The sequence below is a fragment of the Ascaphus truei genome, chromosome 3 (assembly GCF_040206685.1).
Source record: "Ascaphus truei isolate aAscTru1 chromosome 3, aAscTru1.hap1, whole genome shotgun sequence".
NCBI lineage: Eukaryota > Metazoa > Chordata > Amphibia > Anura > Ascaphidae > Ascaphus > Ascaphus truei.
Window position 1 is genome coordinate 226,308,888 of NC_134485.1, and position 17,697 is coordinate 226,326,584.

Sequence of the window (17,697 nt, forward strand, 5' to 3'; positions counted from 1 at the left end):
TTGTGAGCGGTGCACGCGCATCAGGCGTGTGCGCCGCGCGGGAGAGGCGTGCGCGGCCTCAGCTGGGGGCGGGAGCTCCCCCTGAGGGAGGACGTAAAAGTCCTCGGCCATGTGCGCGCATGCGCGAGATCAGTAGCTGCCGCGAGAAGTGGAGGAGAAGGGAGATCCCGCCCGCGGCGGTGAGAAGGCAGAGCTGGAGCGGAGGTAAGTGAAGTCGCGGGCGGAACCCCTTTAGAGAGAGGTGTTCCCCTGGACCTTACAGTTCCTCAGAGGTATCCCGGGACTCCCCAGACAAGCCTTGGCTCGATAGGGACCCGGATGACGAGGTGACAGGGGCAGGGCATTGGGCCATGGCCGGGGGCAGGGCAAAGGGAAAAGCTTGCGGCCGATGCGGTACTACGACCCGCAGCTTGACAATACCTCGGCCGGTGCCAGCAAGTTGCGGTTCAGGCTCACCCATCTCCTAATTCCCAGGCTTCCGCAGGGCCTGGCAACTCTTGCTCTTTCCACCTCCAGACGATCTGGTACAGCACGGCGGTCACGAGGGCGGGGCCATCTTCCATCTGGTTCCGCAGTGTCCGCCGGAAGTGATGTCATCAGTCTCGCGGGACGAGGCGTCGCCATCTTGGGTTGGGTTCCCCACCGGAACCTCGTCCTCCAGAACGACATCCGCCGCTGGAAGTGAAGGTTTTTCTCGCAGCTCCGCTCAGGACTTGGCTGGGCCTTCCGTCTCCATCGTATCCACCGGAGCCTGTGGCGGGTAAGGAGGTGTCTCACCGCTGTGTCGGCTGGCGATGGGGTCCTTTCCGCCTTCCGCGCTGGGAGTCATCACGGCCGTGTGACTCATCCGCTCCGGTTGCACCAGCACAGGTGACCGCGGACTCTCCAGACTCTGCTCCTCTACCACGCGGTTCAGGCTCACCCATCTCCTAATTCCCAGGCTTCCGCAGGGCCTGGCAACTCTTGCTCTTTCCACCTCCAGACGATCTGGTACAGCACGGCGGTCACGAGGGCGGGGCCATCTTCCATCTGGTTCCGCAGTGTCCGCCGGAAGTGATGTCATCAGTCTCGCGGGACGAGGCGTCGCCATCTTGGGTTGGGTTCCCCACCGTAACCTCGTCCTCCAGAACGACATCCGCCGCCGGAAGTGAAGGTTTTTCTCGCAGCTCCGCTCAGGACTTGGCTGGGCCTTCCGTCTCCATCGTATCCACCGGAGCCTGTGGCGGGTAAGGAGGTGTCTCACCGCTGTGTCGGCTGGTGATGGGGTCCTTTCCGCCTTCCGCGCTGGGAGTCATCACGGCCGTGTGACTCATCCGCTCCGGTTGCACCAGCACAGGTGACCGCGGACTCTCCAGACTCTGCTCCTCTACCACGCAGGTAAGTGCTGGCTCTTTTTCAGCACCGCTGTAGTGGCCCGCCAGTAGGCGCATCACCACCGATGTCAGACTGGCCTGCTCCTCATCCGACGAAGCAGACTCCGACGCTGGTAGTGGTACTTCCGCAGGGGACCGACAGCGAGGTTCCGGGTTCTCGCTGCGGTTACAGGCCCCACTTTCTTTCTGCTCCGTAGCGATCATCAGCAACGATCCCCATTCTCCGGTATCAGCTTTCTCCGATTTTACCTTGGGCGAGGCTCCAGCCGTCAGCTTGGCTGTCTCTCCTCCCGCCTCTGTGACAATTCCAGGCACAAAGGGCTGCACGGCCCACAGATAGTATATACCACTTTGGGGACACCTTGCCGTGGTGCTGGCTTCTCCGCCAGGCAATCTGCACTGCATACACAGGCACCGCAATGTCTCTTTGTCCCCAGCCTTTACTACCAAGAAGCCTCCTGGCAATGAATAGGGGTGCACTGCAATGTCCATCTCATTCTTTGTCACACTGGTTACGGGAGATACTTTGCACAGTGGTCTCTCCTGTTCACCAGTTCCTCGCAACTGAGGGGCAGGAAGCGCACCTCCAGCTCCCCCCTCAGCTAACTCAGCTCTCAATTGGCAGAGATAAGGACCCCTCCCCCTGGTAGATATTAGGGGAGGGTCCCACAGATTCATTGGGTGACCCAGAACTGGCTCTGAGCCTGTCATAGTCCAGGGGGGCGCGGCCACAGCTTTCGTGCCACTTCCCCCAGCAGGGTCGGGTTCTCTTTTTGGCGCCAATCCCGGCCAACTTCTTGCAATCTGAGTATTTGCAGAAATCTCTTAATTCGGCCCACGCGGTCTCCCAGGGAAGCAGGAACCGCCATCTTGGTTTACATGCCCATTCACTTTAGCAACTGAGGTAGATACTTGTCTAGGGATCACCGTCTGGCAATCAGGTTCTCCATCCACTCCGCACATAACAACAATGTCCTCAACACTGTCCTCCAGGGTAGCACCCCGGGATCCTAGGCAGGACAAAAACGGCGTGGCCACAGCCTTGGCGCCACTCCATAACATACTTGCAAAAGTCCCTTCTGCAGCTCTCTCCTCTGTGGTATACACACCACGTGCGCTCTCTCCATCAGGCGCTGGCCGCCATCTTGTATTCTCCACACCGCGCGGAACTTCACCTCTTTTGGTCGCCATTTTTACTTTGTAATTGCTATCGCACATGGTGCTCCTCTCGTCTGGGCAGCCGCCATTTCGATGCAATAAAGAATGACAATGCACTACTCTACATGTATCTCATGTATGTCTGACTCATGTTTGCACTACCTCAGGCTAGGCTCACTCTCTCACTGTATGCTGTATCTACCTTCCTCCAGTATGTGCTCTGTGGTAAGTGTTCTGGTTACTGACTAGAGTACTCTGGCTTCTCCATGCAGTACTAGGGCGTCAACTTCTCTTGGCCACCTCTAGCGCAGGTCCTCTTTGGAATTCCTGACCCGCGTTAACCAGGCTATTCCCATGAGCATGGCATCCCACGACTAGCTGCCTCAAGGTGACTAGAACAGCTATAGCCCTGTCTCCAGATCCACTTTACTCCTCTCAGGGCCCCTAGGGTGTGCTTTGCGAGTCGTCACGACCTTCCTGACTACCCCTAGGTCCCGTCCCATCTACAGCACTGACTGGCAGCATACACTCTCCTGTTTCCTAGTGTGCCTAGCAAAAGCCTGTCCTGTTGATAGGTCTCTCAGCAGCGCCTCCAACTGTAACAGTGTTTTCCCTGGGCCCTTCTGATCCTGACCCATATGTAAGCAAATCCCCCAATTACATGTTTGTGTGATATGTGGTGCACCTGCTGGCTTACAGGACTCCTGAGTCTCCCGCTGGGTGTTGGGGGGGATATCACCATGACAGGCGTCTGAGGTAGTGTGCTATGAGTCCTACTCACATTTGGTACAGCGCCTCCCCCCCATCAGGATCCCTACGGTGGCAGGGAGGAGTATTTGAAGGGGAACTCCTTGGTGCATCTTCCTGTAGAATAACTCCAGACTCACACAGGAAGGATCTCTTTAACCAGGGCATCTTTAATTGCATCTTTTCAGGCAGACTGCCCATCATAGCGGTTGTACTTAGCCGCACATTCTGTGAAGGTACTCCATGCAGAAGGTTCCTCCTCTCTTAATTGAGTTGCTTTTCCACCTCTCCCCTAAGGGAGATCACCATCTGTGCCAGGTCCCTGGACACAGTGTGTAGCACTCTGACCAGCAGAGCTGAACCTCACACTTCTTAGAACTAGATCAGAACTCAGACATAACTCAACAAGAAGACTTCACTTAGACTGACTCTTAAACTCTCACTAACTGTAGGCAGGTCTGCGTATTATATAGACTCCAGAAAAGACACACCTCTTGTGTCACTAACAGTGGACACAAAACATGCTGTCACTTCCTTTGTTACATATGACACATCACCAGGGTTTGAGGGCAGACCTCCATGATAGTTACTGGCAACCCTGCCTTCTTACCAGGATTACTGCCAGCATGAGGAGAAGAGGGCCGCGGGGAAGAGCCCCTTCCCCTGATCTCCTCCCCCTCCTGATCTCCTCTCCCTGATCTCCTCCCGTGAGTCAGGGGGGGCCTGGCCGGGCGCCTGTTAATTACATTTTTAAAAAAAGTTTTTAAAAAATGGCGGCGATTCCCGTGGTCCCGGGATACACAAGGTATCCACACACACTTTTAGTTGTGCTACAAACTCTCACATTTCCACACCCACCCACACCATTTATATCCACTCCCACTCCACACACACCTTTTGTAAAGCACTGTATATACTGTGGGCTCTCCATTCATTTTTATTCACACTGATACACATACACACTCTTTCTTCACTTGCTTTCAGGAACCTTTTGACACTTCTAGCCATAAAACACATCCACACCAGGGGAAGGACCAGCACAGATAACATTCCAAGAGACACTGTTTTTAAGTATACCCTTGCTTCATTCATTGTAACATCGCCGGAAGAAGAGATCAGTGTATCTCGAAAGCTCGCACAAATAAAAGCATTTCGTTAGCCACAGAACGGTATCATCTATTTATTTTTTGATTATTGAAGCTCGGCTAACACGGTACTGATACCTCTACATATATATATATATATACAGTGTTCGACAAACCTATACATTTGCTCGCCCTGGGCGAGTGGATTTAACCCCCGGGCGAGTAAATATTGGCCCAAGCAGCACACGTTTGGTACTACACTACCGACACACTTTATTGAAGTGTGGTCGGTACCGCAAGCCGGGAAATCTCCCGGCTTGCTAGTGGCCGCCCCTCGGCGTGCCGCGCGTCATAGACGCGCGGTCACGCGTCATCGGGAGCGTGCGCCCCCTGCACGCGTGTCCAGGGGCTCCCCGAGGGAGCCCTGGTGTCCCGCGATCGCGGGACAGCGGCAGGGGGTTCCGGGGGACCCGGCGGACCCGGCAGCGGTAGGGAGGGCGCTCTTCCGCTGCTTCGGCGCGCGCCCGTCACACTCGGGCGCGCGCCAGGCTACTGCTGCGGCACAGAACGGGCAAATGCTCGAATAAACTGTGCCGCAGCAGTAGGTGGCGAGTAGATTTTTTTGTGTGGCGAGTAGATTTTTTGGTGATTTTTCAACCACTGTATATATATATATATATATATATATATATATATATATATATATATATATATATATATATATATATATCAATGCAACAAATGTGACCAAGGTTGCTACATTGGGGAAACCAGCCAAAAATTACAAGGAAGAATGAATATGCACAGACACTCTATACTCCATCACGAAGAAGGAAGATACTGCTCACCTGTGGGACATCACTTCTCACAACCAGATCATTCCATAAATGATTTAAAAATCAAAATCCTCAATGGAATGTTTAAAAGCACCCAAGAACGGAAAACATTTGAGCTCAGAATGATAAGACTCTTTGACACCAAAACCAAAGGACTTAATGTGGACATGGGTTTTCTCACACCCTACCAAAATTGTCTGTAATTATCCTGCTTGCCTCAACTCTTATCCACACTTTCTCTCCCCCCCCCCCCTCCCAGCATCCCTTCCCCTCCCCACCTTTCTTTGACACTGTCTCCTGGCTTCAAACACTTAACACCCTACCTTATCTACAGTAAATATCTGTTTTTTTTCCTCTCTCTCTATACACTGTTTTAGCCATTGATTCCTGTGTAAATCTGCCTGTCCTGAAGAAGAGAGGAGAACTCTCGAAAGCTTGTCCTATGACATAAATTGTTAGTCCAATAAAAAAGGTATCACCTAATACTGAAGAACTCATTTATTCTGCACTATCGCAACTAGACTAACACGGCTATTTTCTGCTTTATTTATATATATATATATATATATATATATATATATATATATATATATTTATATATATATATATATATATATATATATATATATATATATACCAAAGTATACCAAAGAATATAAATGTGTCCCACTAAAAGCACTCAAGCAAAAACTAATAATAAATTGATTTATTTATAGAAAAACATGGAAAACACCAACATTTAAAAGAGTCCCCAAAGAACCCCTGCAACATGAATTATAACCTGTACAAGTGAGGAGTCTGTAGAGATATAATGTGGTCAAAAAGATGACACTAGAACCATATGTAATGTAGAGCAGAAAAAACAAAGTATTGACTACTCATATGGTATGAGACCGGCCGGTCAAAAAGTAGATCTCTAAAAGAATGCTGAATGCTGAGACCTAGATACAGCTGAAAAATTATCTAAATAACTACCAATGCAATACCACTCTAATCATCAACAATGAGGCATAGAATTATGTATGGTAACCAAAATTAGAAACCAATGAGCAATATATACATGCAGGTCACCAATGTAACAATGAACATGTAAGTCCTCAGAAGGGTCTTGTAGTGGCACGAAAAGCAAAAGAGTCACACAATGTAATGTCCAGCAGAGGTCCAGCAAACATCCACAGCAAAAGTAGGGGGGGTCCCTGGGGAGTGCAGGCAAACACAACCCCAACTATGGTGTGAGCGGGTGTGAGGCGGCGGGTGGCTGGTGAGTTTGGGCGGCAGGTGTGTGGTTAGTGCGGGCTGGGTGTGAGGCGGCATGTGGCTGGTGATTTTGGGCGGCGGGTGGGTGGTGAGTGCGGGCTGGCGGCCCCGCTATGGTGTGAGGCGGTTGGTGGGTGGTGAGTGCGGGTGGGTGGTGAGTGCGTGCTGGTGGTGGCAGTCCCGCTAGGGTGTGAGGCGGTGGGTGGGTGGTGAGTGCGGGCGGCGGGTGGGTGGTGAGTGCAGGCTGGCGGTCCCGCTAAGGTGTGAGCGGGTGTGAGGCGGTGGGTGGTGAGTGTGGGCTGGCGGTGGCGGCGCCGCTAGGGTGTGAGCGGTCACTAATCTCGGTGCGCAGGCGGTGCATGGCGTGTGGGTAGCCACTCAGTCAGAGGCACACGCGGTGTGAGGGTGCTGTGAGTCTCACGGCCTGCGTAGCCCTGGCCATGATGTAACCCCACCCCGCAGGCCAATGAGAGCGAGAGCCGTGGGTGGGCGCCAATCAATCAGAAAGCACACAAACTCACAGACAAACATCGTTTGAGTTTTATATATATATATATATATATATATATATATACTGTATATACACTGTATATAGATTGTCATTAGTATTGCATTTTATAGCATTGTACTGTATATTTGATTGAGCAAAAGTGCTGTTAGCCATATTTGGCAAATAGGGTTATTGCTCATTCCTGTGTGCGGTGTTGGTGATAGAGGGTTGGGTCTGTATCTCAAAGAGCACTTTTAAATCAGATGAGGATTGCATTATATTAATATTTTTTTAACATTCATGCCAGCAAACTTAAATAGCCTCAAGTGCACTTTAAATGTTGCTTGTTACTGTAATAATTCACACTACTTACACTATACTGTTCTCACATTACTTTAATATGCTCTGAAGTGTCTTCGAAGATAGTTCCTGTGGTCCTGCCATGCTGTTTAACAAGGCATCATACGGTAGGGTCTCAAGAGACATTAACAAATATATCCAAAGCTCCACTCCCTTTCTACTATTACACAGAAATGAAGGAGGACCAGCAGGAACATTTCTTACTGTATGTTCAAAGACAATATGATTGTATTCTGCTTATAAGAAACATTTATACCTCTTTCAAACAATTTAAAAGTGTAAGCAAGACACTACCAGGCGTTTCACATTGTTAGATGTACTTTATTATCTTGGACACTAACTGGAATAACTGGAATTTAATTATAATGAGTCCTGGGAATCATATCAACTCATACACATAATGGATACACTATTTGTGCATGGTTGTCTCATTAGTATTTATAAGTACAGTAGTGTTTTAACCTGCAGATATCTTACTTCAGTATTTCTTTATTATCATTGTATAAAAAAAAATGTTAATGGCACAATTAGCAAAGTTGAATGCAAAGGCACCAGGGAAAGGTTTTCTTCCAGAATAATCAAGGTAAACTCCACTATAATAAAGTATAGCTGTTGCTTACTAGGTATAGCCAGGGGCAGTTTTCACATAGAGCTGACTAGGCTATAGCCTCGGGTAGCAATTTTTTGGGGAGGCAATTTGTGTGTGTACAGTATCTTATGTTTTCTGGAGCAGGCCCCCTCCTGTAGCATCACATCGTCATGGAGACCCTTGACAATGCGGTATCAAAAGCCACTGTGATGTCATGGCTATGCTGCGGAGGGTTAATATGGTCAGAGGTTTTAGTCTTGCACACCTTAAATGCTATAATGTTAGCAATATACTTGCGTTTAAAGTACCGGTGCTCTGGTGTATTCTCAGGATACATATAAGTAAGTAGAAGATCCAGGACACTTCGGATTTGCAAAAAATAATTTACTCTCTTAGTGGCACACACAACGTTTCGAACTTCAATCAGTTCTTTAGCAAGTGACAGGCCAGTCACTTGATAAAGAACTGATTGAAGTTTGAAACGTTGTGTGTGCCACAAAGAGAATAAATTATTTTTTGCAAATCCGAAGTGCCCTGGATCCTCTACTTACTTATATGCTGCGGAGGGCCCATGCCTACAGGCGGCAAAAAAGTAAGTTCGCCATTTGGTGTAGCTAATTCATAATTAGAGTTATTTGATATGATTGTAGGAATACCTAAAAGGCTTGCATAAGATTTGTTTTTTCTCCTTTAAAATGTCATCGTGTATATTTATTCTCTTGTTATGCTTTACATTATATGCATGTGGACAGCAGGGGGTTTCTACCCTAAAAACCTTACTTTATATGTTTTTAATCACCTTCTCAAATAATTATCATTGTTTTATTTAAACATACTTGGCTAGATTTACATAACGGAATAAGCACTTTTGCTTGATGAAATCTCATTCAGGGGGACCGCGATCGCATACACAACACTGCGCTTTTTTAGTACAGTAAATCAAGCTATTGACGTTTGTTTAACTTCTTTATTAAATATTTCACATTGCTATATAAAAAAATGATTTGTACATGTTAAATACTTATTTAAGTGCTTTAACTATCTAAAGAGGTACTACAATAGAGTATGGAATAATTATTTTGCAGTGCGTCACAGGTATCTGTGGAACTGAAAGACTTCTGTTTAGAATGGCTCAAAAAATGTATCTTTGTATTGTATAGCAACAAGTCCCTAAATATAAAAACTTTTAGTTTCTCATAATTTTGCATCCCTTTCAGTTAAAGCATTCTTTCTGACTTACACAATTAAACAATCTATGTATGCTTCTACAAAGTATTCACAATATAAGAGAAGGAGCCGCTCCGTGAGTAATGACACTGACTGGCACTGAGTTTGAAGCAGCGGAACTTGGTTCAATTCCTGGTGTTGGCTCCTTGTGACCTTGGGCAAGTCACTTTATCTCCCTGTGCCTCAGGCACCAAAAAATAGATTTTACGCTCCACGGGGCAGGGACATGTGCCTGCAAGATGTCTCTGTAAAGTGCTACATAAATTAGCAGCGCTATACAAGAACATGCTATTATTATTATAATATATACATAAAACACTGGATAATACGGAGAAAGTCTTACTTTATTAAAATGCCAATGTTATTATTTATAACTAATTTTTATTGACCAACTATCAATATATGTTGCTTAAATTCATCTGACCTTGATTAACTTGCAACAAGTCACTGTACCTATATTGTCCGTAGTATAATTTTCTTACTTGTTCGGAGACAAAAAACATAATTAACATAACATAAATTAATTGAGAATTGTGGAAGCTATTATGTCTGACTAATAAATCTATATTTAATTAAATGAAGTCTGAAGTATTAACTTAACGGTTAGTAAATTGTTACCCATATGTTTGTTTACTTGAAAAACAATTTTTAACTGCTATTATTTAATGTAGACTTAATAACTGCTACAGTAATACAACACATTGTTAAATGTGCTTTTTTTCCTGTAGGTGGCAGCATATGACTTTCAACTTCCAATAAATATTAATTTCACTGGAGGCTTATCTCATGCTGACAGCTCGGAACCTGTCACACCTACCCATTCTGAAAAGCATATTGTTGTACCAAGGCCCCAAATGGTGAATGTCATCACACCAACATGTAAAGTGAGCGCAACTGGTATGTAAACAAAATAATCTCTTAATAGGCTTCTTTTCAAACAAAATCCACACTGTTCAGGTAGAAATAGGACATACTTAAAGGTATTTTCATTATGATATTGAAGCTGATATACTGTAGCAGTCTGGCTACTTCTTGTTCAAGTTAACATAAACAGCTGATGGATTGTGCCATTAGCAGTTTGTTTGGCCTAATGGGCACATGTGCAGACTTAAACTTGAATTATGATGTGGAAACCAAGAGTAAACACAGAAGTTAAAGCTTCAGTTCAAGCTGCTGTTTTAAAAAAAATATATATATATTTTCCCCCCATTCAATATGTATATCAATACAATCTGCACACTGACAAGTGATTAGCTAAGCTGCAGATCGATCCGTTATCCTGTAATCAATTGCTTGCTCCAGGTTTATTTAATTCAGTTCTTGCACAGCATTCTGGGCTATGTAGTCCTGGAATATGATTGACTGGGCAGTTACTAGATACAATTGGTGCACTGCTAGAGAGGGGGGTGGGGGCTCAAGAGCCAGAGCCTATCAGAAGGGGAAGGGGGCTGTCACTTTGGAAATGCTTCCTACATTAGAAACATTAAAAATGTCTTTAAAACATCCTTTTTTTTTTTTGTTTTTAAATGCTGCAAGTATTTGCTCATAGTACAGAACTGATTTATTTAAAAAAAATAAATAAAAAAAAAAACACACGTAGGATATTGCTTGAACTGCTGCTTTAAATGGGAGTGTTTAATGACCGGCATTGTTTCTTCAATCTGGAGTGAAGAGAAGGAGATTTGTAGGAACTAGTAATCATGGGCCGCAAACAGGGGGGGCACAGGGGGGACAAAGGGTACTGCTTCCAGGGCCCCGTGGGTCAGGCCGGGCCCCCTGCGCGGCCGGGCACCAGTTAATTAAATACATTTAAAAAAAAAAGTTTAAAAAAATGGCGCCGATTTCCTGCGGTCCCGGCGCGCTTGCGCAGGGCAAGCAGGGCCCGCTTCCCCCCGCTCCCAAAGTGGGACGGAGGGGTAAGTACAAGCCAAGCTCCTCTGCGGCCCGCTCCCCCTCCCGCTCCCAACGTGGGATGAAGGGGGAAGTACCAGCTCCTCTGCAGCCCGCTTCCCCCCCTTGGCCAGCTTCCCGCGCACCCACCTCCCACGTGCCCCCCGGCCCACCTCCCATGGCCTTGCCCCCCCCAGCCCACCTCCCGTGCCCCTCCCCAAGCCCACCTCCCGTCCCTGGCAGCTGCCGCGGGGATATCGGGGGCAGAAGGGGATATCGGGGGCAGGAGGGGGAAGCGTCCGGCGACAAGCTGCACCCACCCGGTCAAGGTAAGTCACCCCACCCAGTCACTGTCACCCACTGTCACCATAACCCACTGTCACCGTCACCCACTGTCACTGTCATCCACTGTCACCGTTACCCACTGTCACCATTACCCACTGTCAACGTCAACCTCTGTCACTGTCACCCACCCAGTCACTGACTGTCACTGTCACCCACCCAGTCACTGTCAAGTCACTGTCCCACCCAGTCACTGTCTCCCACCCACCCACTGTCTCCCACCCACCCACTGTCTCCCACCCACCCAGTCACTGTCTCCCACCCACCCAGTCACTGTCACCCACCCACCCAGTCACTGTCACCCAGTCACTCTCTCCCACCGTCATTCACCCACCCACATTCAACATTCACCCACCCACTGTCATTCACCCACTGTCATTCACCCACTGTCATTCACCCACTGTCATTCACCCATCCACCCACTCACTGTCATTCACCCGCCCACCCACCATCATTCATCCACCCACCCACCCACCCACCATCATTCATCCACCCACCCACCATCATTCATCCACCCACCTACCGTCATTATCCCACCCACCGTCATTCAACCGTCATTCACCCACCCATTGTCATTCACCCACCGACCCACCGTCATTCACCCACCCACTATCATTCACCCACCCACTGTCATTCACCCACTCACCCACTCACCCACTGTCATTCTACTGTCATTCACCCACTCACCCACCCAGGCAGGCAGACACATGTCTTTTGTTGAAAATATAAAAATAAACAGGTTGCATTGTAATGTTTTATTATGTATCACAATAAGAAAACAGTTAAGTAAAAGTTGCGCTCTAAAAGATATTTTTTCGTGGTAGGTGCGCTATGGGTTCGGGGGGGGGGGGGGCGCCTGGGCCCCATGATTTCTGTTGGCGGCTCTGCCTGGATCACTCGCAGTCCTGGGCTGTTTTTGGCATTTATGGCGCCGTACAGTACGTTAACGGCGCTATAAACGCCAAAAACAGACACTGGGTGGACCGGGACGGAGGTGGGTGGACCGGGACGGATGTGGGTGGGTGCCCCTGGCGCCGCGGTAGGCTAGCCTATGCTGCTACGCAGGAGGAAGCGCAGCGCACTGTCATTGGTAGCACTCAGGAGTGATGCGGCTCTCATTGGTAACACTACCTACCAATGAAAGCCGTCTCACTCCCAAGTCGGGACAATCTGTGCCGCAGCCGGGACCGACATTGCGCTGCGGTTATAAATTATGCCCCCCCCCCCCCGAAAAAAATTCTGCGGACGCCCATGCTAGTAATGGTAATATTGTGGTATTGAATTTGGGTGTTTTGATGTAGTACTTCAGTTTGAGCAAATATTTGTCTTACTTCAGTATTTCTTTATTATCATTTTATTTTAAACAATGCTGATGGCATAATTAGCAAAGTTGAATATAAAGGCACAGGGAAAAGTCTTTTTCCAGATAATCAAGGTACACTCCACTATAATAAAGTATAGCTGTTGCTCACTAGGTATAAAAATAAAGACAAATGCTGCACACCAATAAAAAAAACAATAATAGCAATACAATTACCGGTGATCTTGTGTTTGAAGGATAGCCTGCAGTAAATCCAATGAATACAGTAGAGAGAAGCAACACAAGGCGCATTCGGATTTTAGTTAATCTAATTTATTAAAGCCAATGCACAACATTTCGACCCATAGGTCTTTCACAAGTGAAATATACTCACTAGATATAGCCAGGGGCAGATTTCACATAGAGCTGACTAGGCCTGGGGCAGCATTTTTTTGGGGTGGCAATTTGTGTGTGTACGGTACATTTAAATTAGCAGAAAAATATTTAACAGAACAGGTTTTGTTTATGTGTCTTAACAACTTCTATAGCTAAAGCAATATTCATTGGAAAAAGTAAGACACATAAGATTGACTAAACCATTTTAATATAAAACTACAAGAACACTTACATATGTATATCTTTATTTCTATAGCGCCAAAAGTGTACTCCGCGTTTCACAAATAATACAGTACAGGGAATTAAACTTACATTGGTTAACCTCCTCTATGCCTCCTTGTCAATTAATGCAAATGTAATTTATATTTAATAAAATACATTTGTTAAATGTATACATATATATGAACTATGATAAAGAAAAAGCATGAATGTCTGTTATTCTATCTATCTATCGTAACTATCTATCGTAACTTTCTATCTATCTATCGTAACTATCTATCTATCTATTGTAACTATCTATCTATCTATTGTAACTATCTATCTATCGTAACTATCTATCTATCTTAACTATCTATCTATCTATCGTAACTATCTATCTATCGTAACTATCTGTCTATCTATCGTAACTATCTATCTATCGTAACTATCTATCGTAGCTATCTATCGTAACTATCTATCGTAACTATCTATCTATAATATATATATATATATTTTGTATCTATCATATATCTAATTAAACAGTCAGCACCTCATATGAATGTTCGTATTTTCCTAGTTTTGCAGCAGCTGCTCAGATTTAACACTACTAAGTTAGAATTTGAACTGCCCTCCGGACCTTTTGAATTGAAAATTGCAGACAAGTCTCTGTGCTCACAGGTAAATATCTTATTTACAATATATTAGGAGTAGTAATAATAGTATTGCAGTTTGTTATGATTATCACAATTCCAATAGTATGAATAATTACCCTAGCAGAATTGCCTACAGCTTCATTTGACCTACTGTATGTTATACTGCAATATTGATAGGGTGGGATTTAGACATATTAAAGTTACTTATTTTTACAACATTTTTTCTTAATGAAACATGAATTTCTTTTCAGTTGCTATTTTGATAAATTGCATGTATGCTTTGCATGAAAATGCTTGTGTACTCAATAGGTTGCTAATTCCTGTTTTTTCTTTGCAAACCCATAGGCATGGTACTGTGTTTTAAAACTCCTGTAAATGAACTTTAAAACCTCAGTACCCATAGAGATCAATACTAGTCAATGTAAAGAGCAGATTGGCAAAACTTTGTGCATAAGTTTCTAATGTTTCTCTCACCGCCGTCATTGGATGTATTGATGTGGCAATACTGTAAAGAAGAAATCAATTGTAAAAGGCATTAAAAGAGCATTTTTTTCAAATTCATTGTTCGATGTTAAGTGCAAAGAAACAATAATGTCTACTTTTTTCATTGGATAAAGTAGAACATTATTGATAGTTATTAGTGTTGCATTCATTTGAAAGAGACTACATCTATGTGATCTTTGTGCTTAAAATGTGCGACCTTGTCTTTATATCACTTTCTGTTTAGAAAATTGAATTAAGCAACGCCTCAAAGCAAAATGTGACATGGAAGTTCGATCTTGATCAGGTTGGGAAGACTGTAGACGATGGAATATTTAAGTTCAGCAAATGTTCAGGCATTCTTGAACCAGGCCAAATAAATAGTGTCACTGTTTACTTCTGCCCTTGTAAGTAACTAAACATCGTTTGAAAACAATTTTGTTCATTTTGATCTGTACATCTTAAAATATTGTAACAAAGCTCTGAAATAATAATAAGTCTGTTTGCAAAACTAGATAAAAGCCAAGGCCTTGTAAGTGCACACAACATACACATTACCACATAAAAACACAGGAGAGGAGCTCAAGTCTATATCAGTAGCAAAGCTCTTTTGATAAACCTAACAAGCTGACTTTCTTTTCTCAACCAATACATTTTGTTCACACACATTATATCCTGTGGCTCCTCCCATTCTACAGTATGAGATCTCTAGACATATGTCTGTATAACATTATAAATATACTAACTATTCCACTTGCAACATATTATACAACACAGTTCATTTTAGTGGAATGAAAGACAGTAATATAGTTAACATGGTAACAAATGGAAGGTTCTTGTCATAGTAGCAACAATATTATTTTCACTGATGACCAATAGGGTAACTTGCCACTAGAATATGGCAGACACAAAATTGATTAATTTAAAAATATGATGGCCTATAATTATTAAACAGTGCTATTCCACAAGACACTTTCCAGTTCGGGAAGACACCATATGGTTCATGGGCTGTAAATTCAAGGTGTAATAGCATAGTTAAGTAACTATATGATTACTCCCTATTGAGTACTTCAGGGATCGTTACTGGGACCCTTGCTTTGTAACTTGTTTATTAATGACCTTGAGGTTGGCATCGAGAGCAAAGTCTCAATCTTTGCTGATGATACTAAATTGTGTAAGGTAGTAGAATCAGAGCAGGATGTAATTTCTCTCCAGAAGGACTTGGAGAGACTGGAAACGTGGGCAGGTAAATGGCAGATGAGGTGTAATACAGATAAATGTAAGGTTATGCATTTGGGAAGCAAGAATAAACAGGCGACTTACAAATGAAATGGGGATAAATTGGGGGAATGCTTGATGGAGAAGAATTTAGGAGTGCTTGTAGACAGCAGGCTTAGCAATAGTGCCCAAGGTCATGCAGTAGCTGCAAAGGCAAACAAGATCTTATCTTACATTAAATGGGTAATGAATGGAAACGAAGTAAACATAATTATGCCCCTTTATAAAGCATTAGTAAGACCACACCTTGAATATGGAGTAAAATTTTGGTCACCACACCATAGAAAAGACATTATGGAACTAGAGAGAGTGCAGAGAAGAGCCACCAAATTAATAAAGGGGATGGACAATCTAACTTATGAGAACAGGCTAGCTAAATTAGATGTATTTACATTAGAAAAGAGGCATCTAAAAGGGAATATGATAACTATATAAAATATATTCGGGGACAGTACAAGGAACTTTAAAAAGAACTATTCTTCCCAAGGCCAGTACAAAGGACACAAGGTCATCCCTTAAGGTTGGAGGAAAGGAGATTTCACCAGCAACAAAGGAAAGGGTTCTTTACAGCAAGGGCAGTTAAAATGTGGAATTAATTACCCATGGAGCCTGTGATGGCAGATACAATAGATATGTTCAAAAAAAGTTGGACATCTTTTTAGAAAAGAAAGGTATATAGGGATATATCAATTAAGTAAACATGGGAAGAATGTTGATCCAGGGAGTAATCTAATTGCTAATTGTTGGAGTGAGGAAGGAATTTATTTTTCCCCTATGATATCATTGGATGATATGGATGATATGACACTGGGGTTTTTTGTTTTCCTGGCTCAATAAGTAAGTATAGATATAGGATAAAGTATCTGTTGTCTAAATTTAGCATACAGATGAAGTGACCGTTATTGAAACACCACGCAGTGTATACCTCGGAATACCCATGTGATGGTGTGCAATTTCTTCCAACCATACCGCCTTTAGACGCGAGTACAGAAAATGGCATTTTAGTGTTCTGGCTTTTAAACACCTGACATTGACACATTAGCACAGTACTGTACACATTACAATTCATTCATTTCATGCATTTAATTGCACACAATCCATGACATTCAAACAAAGCAACCACGATAAACACGTGTGCCTGGGGCGATTTGCGCCGTTAATGCCGCATGGAGTAAAGCAGCACACAAAAATGGTGCCGTGATTTGTTCGAATAATGGCCGCTGCATCTGTAGGTTGAACTTGATGGACGTATGTCTTTTTTTAACCTCATCTACTATGTAGCTATGCAACTATATGCCTAAGGACAGAAGGAATCGTGCTAGTTTTTGTCCATGACACATGCTATACATATATAGCATAGCCTGTTCCTTTTCTTTTTTTTCTTACATATTGACTAATGTGATTTAATTTTTTCACCAGCTGCTCCTGGAAAGTACACTGCTGATATTCCGGTGATCCTCAATGATAATCCAGACAATCATTTCACACCTCTCTTTTTGTTTGGAAATGCCAAAAAACAAAAGCTAGTCTTCAATCCTCCACTTGTTATACTAACTCCTGTACCCTTGGATACAGATGCCCAAGCAATTGTTAACATAACTTCAATGGATTTTTCAAGGTATTGTAAAACTCACTATGGTATACTTATGTATAATTTAGTTTGTCTATATTTTACTAAGCAAAGAAAACAAAAATATAAAATATTCATAACAAATAAAATAGCTTTTCATGTCTGGAATAGTAGACTACTAGTAAAACAATATTGAATTTAGAAATATAAATTGATATGCTAAAAGTGCAATAACGTATCTTAGTGTCAATTTCAACTAATACGTAGATAGTGGTTTTATTTGCAATTACTATTTTCTGTTTCAACTAGGGTTGGGTAATATACCAGTACTATAATAATACTGTTCATCGGTAAAAAAAACTGATGGTAAGTCGATATGTGAGCTGATTTATTACCGCAATATTACTTGGTGCTGGCTTGTGGGATCAGAGGAATAGCTTAGCCGCTGCACCGTCTGGAGTCTCTCAT

The 17,697-nt window shown here is 44.0% G+C and overlaps 1 protein-coding gene across 5 annotated transcripts in view; it reads left to right on the forward strand.

Annotated features, from left to right (window-relative positions):
- CFAP47 (cilia and flagella associated protein 47) overlaps positions 1–17,697 on the forward strand; it is a 663,944-nt gene that overhangs the window by 142,224 nt on the left and 504,023 nt on the right. For all 5 annotated transcript variants that reach the window (XM_075590256.1, XM_075590258.1, XM_075590257.1 and 2 more), the window contains exons 23-26: positions 9,851–10,019; positions 13,826–13,926; positions 14,629–14,788; positions 17,079–17,277. In XM_075590256.1, the coding sequence (XP_075446371.1) occupies positions 9,851–10,019; positions 13,826–13,926; positions 14,629–14,788; positions 17,079–17,277 (629 nt within the window). The remainder of the gene's footprint in view (positions 1–9,850; positions 10,020–13,825; positions 13,927–14,628; positions 14,789–17,078; positions 17,278–17,697) is intronic.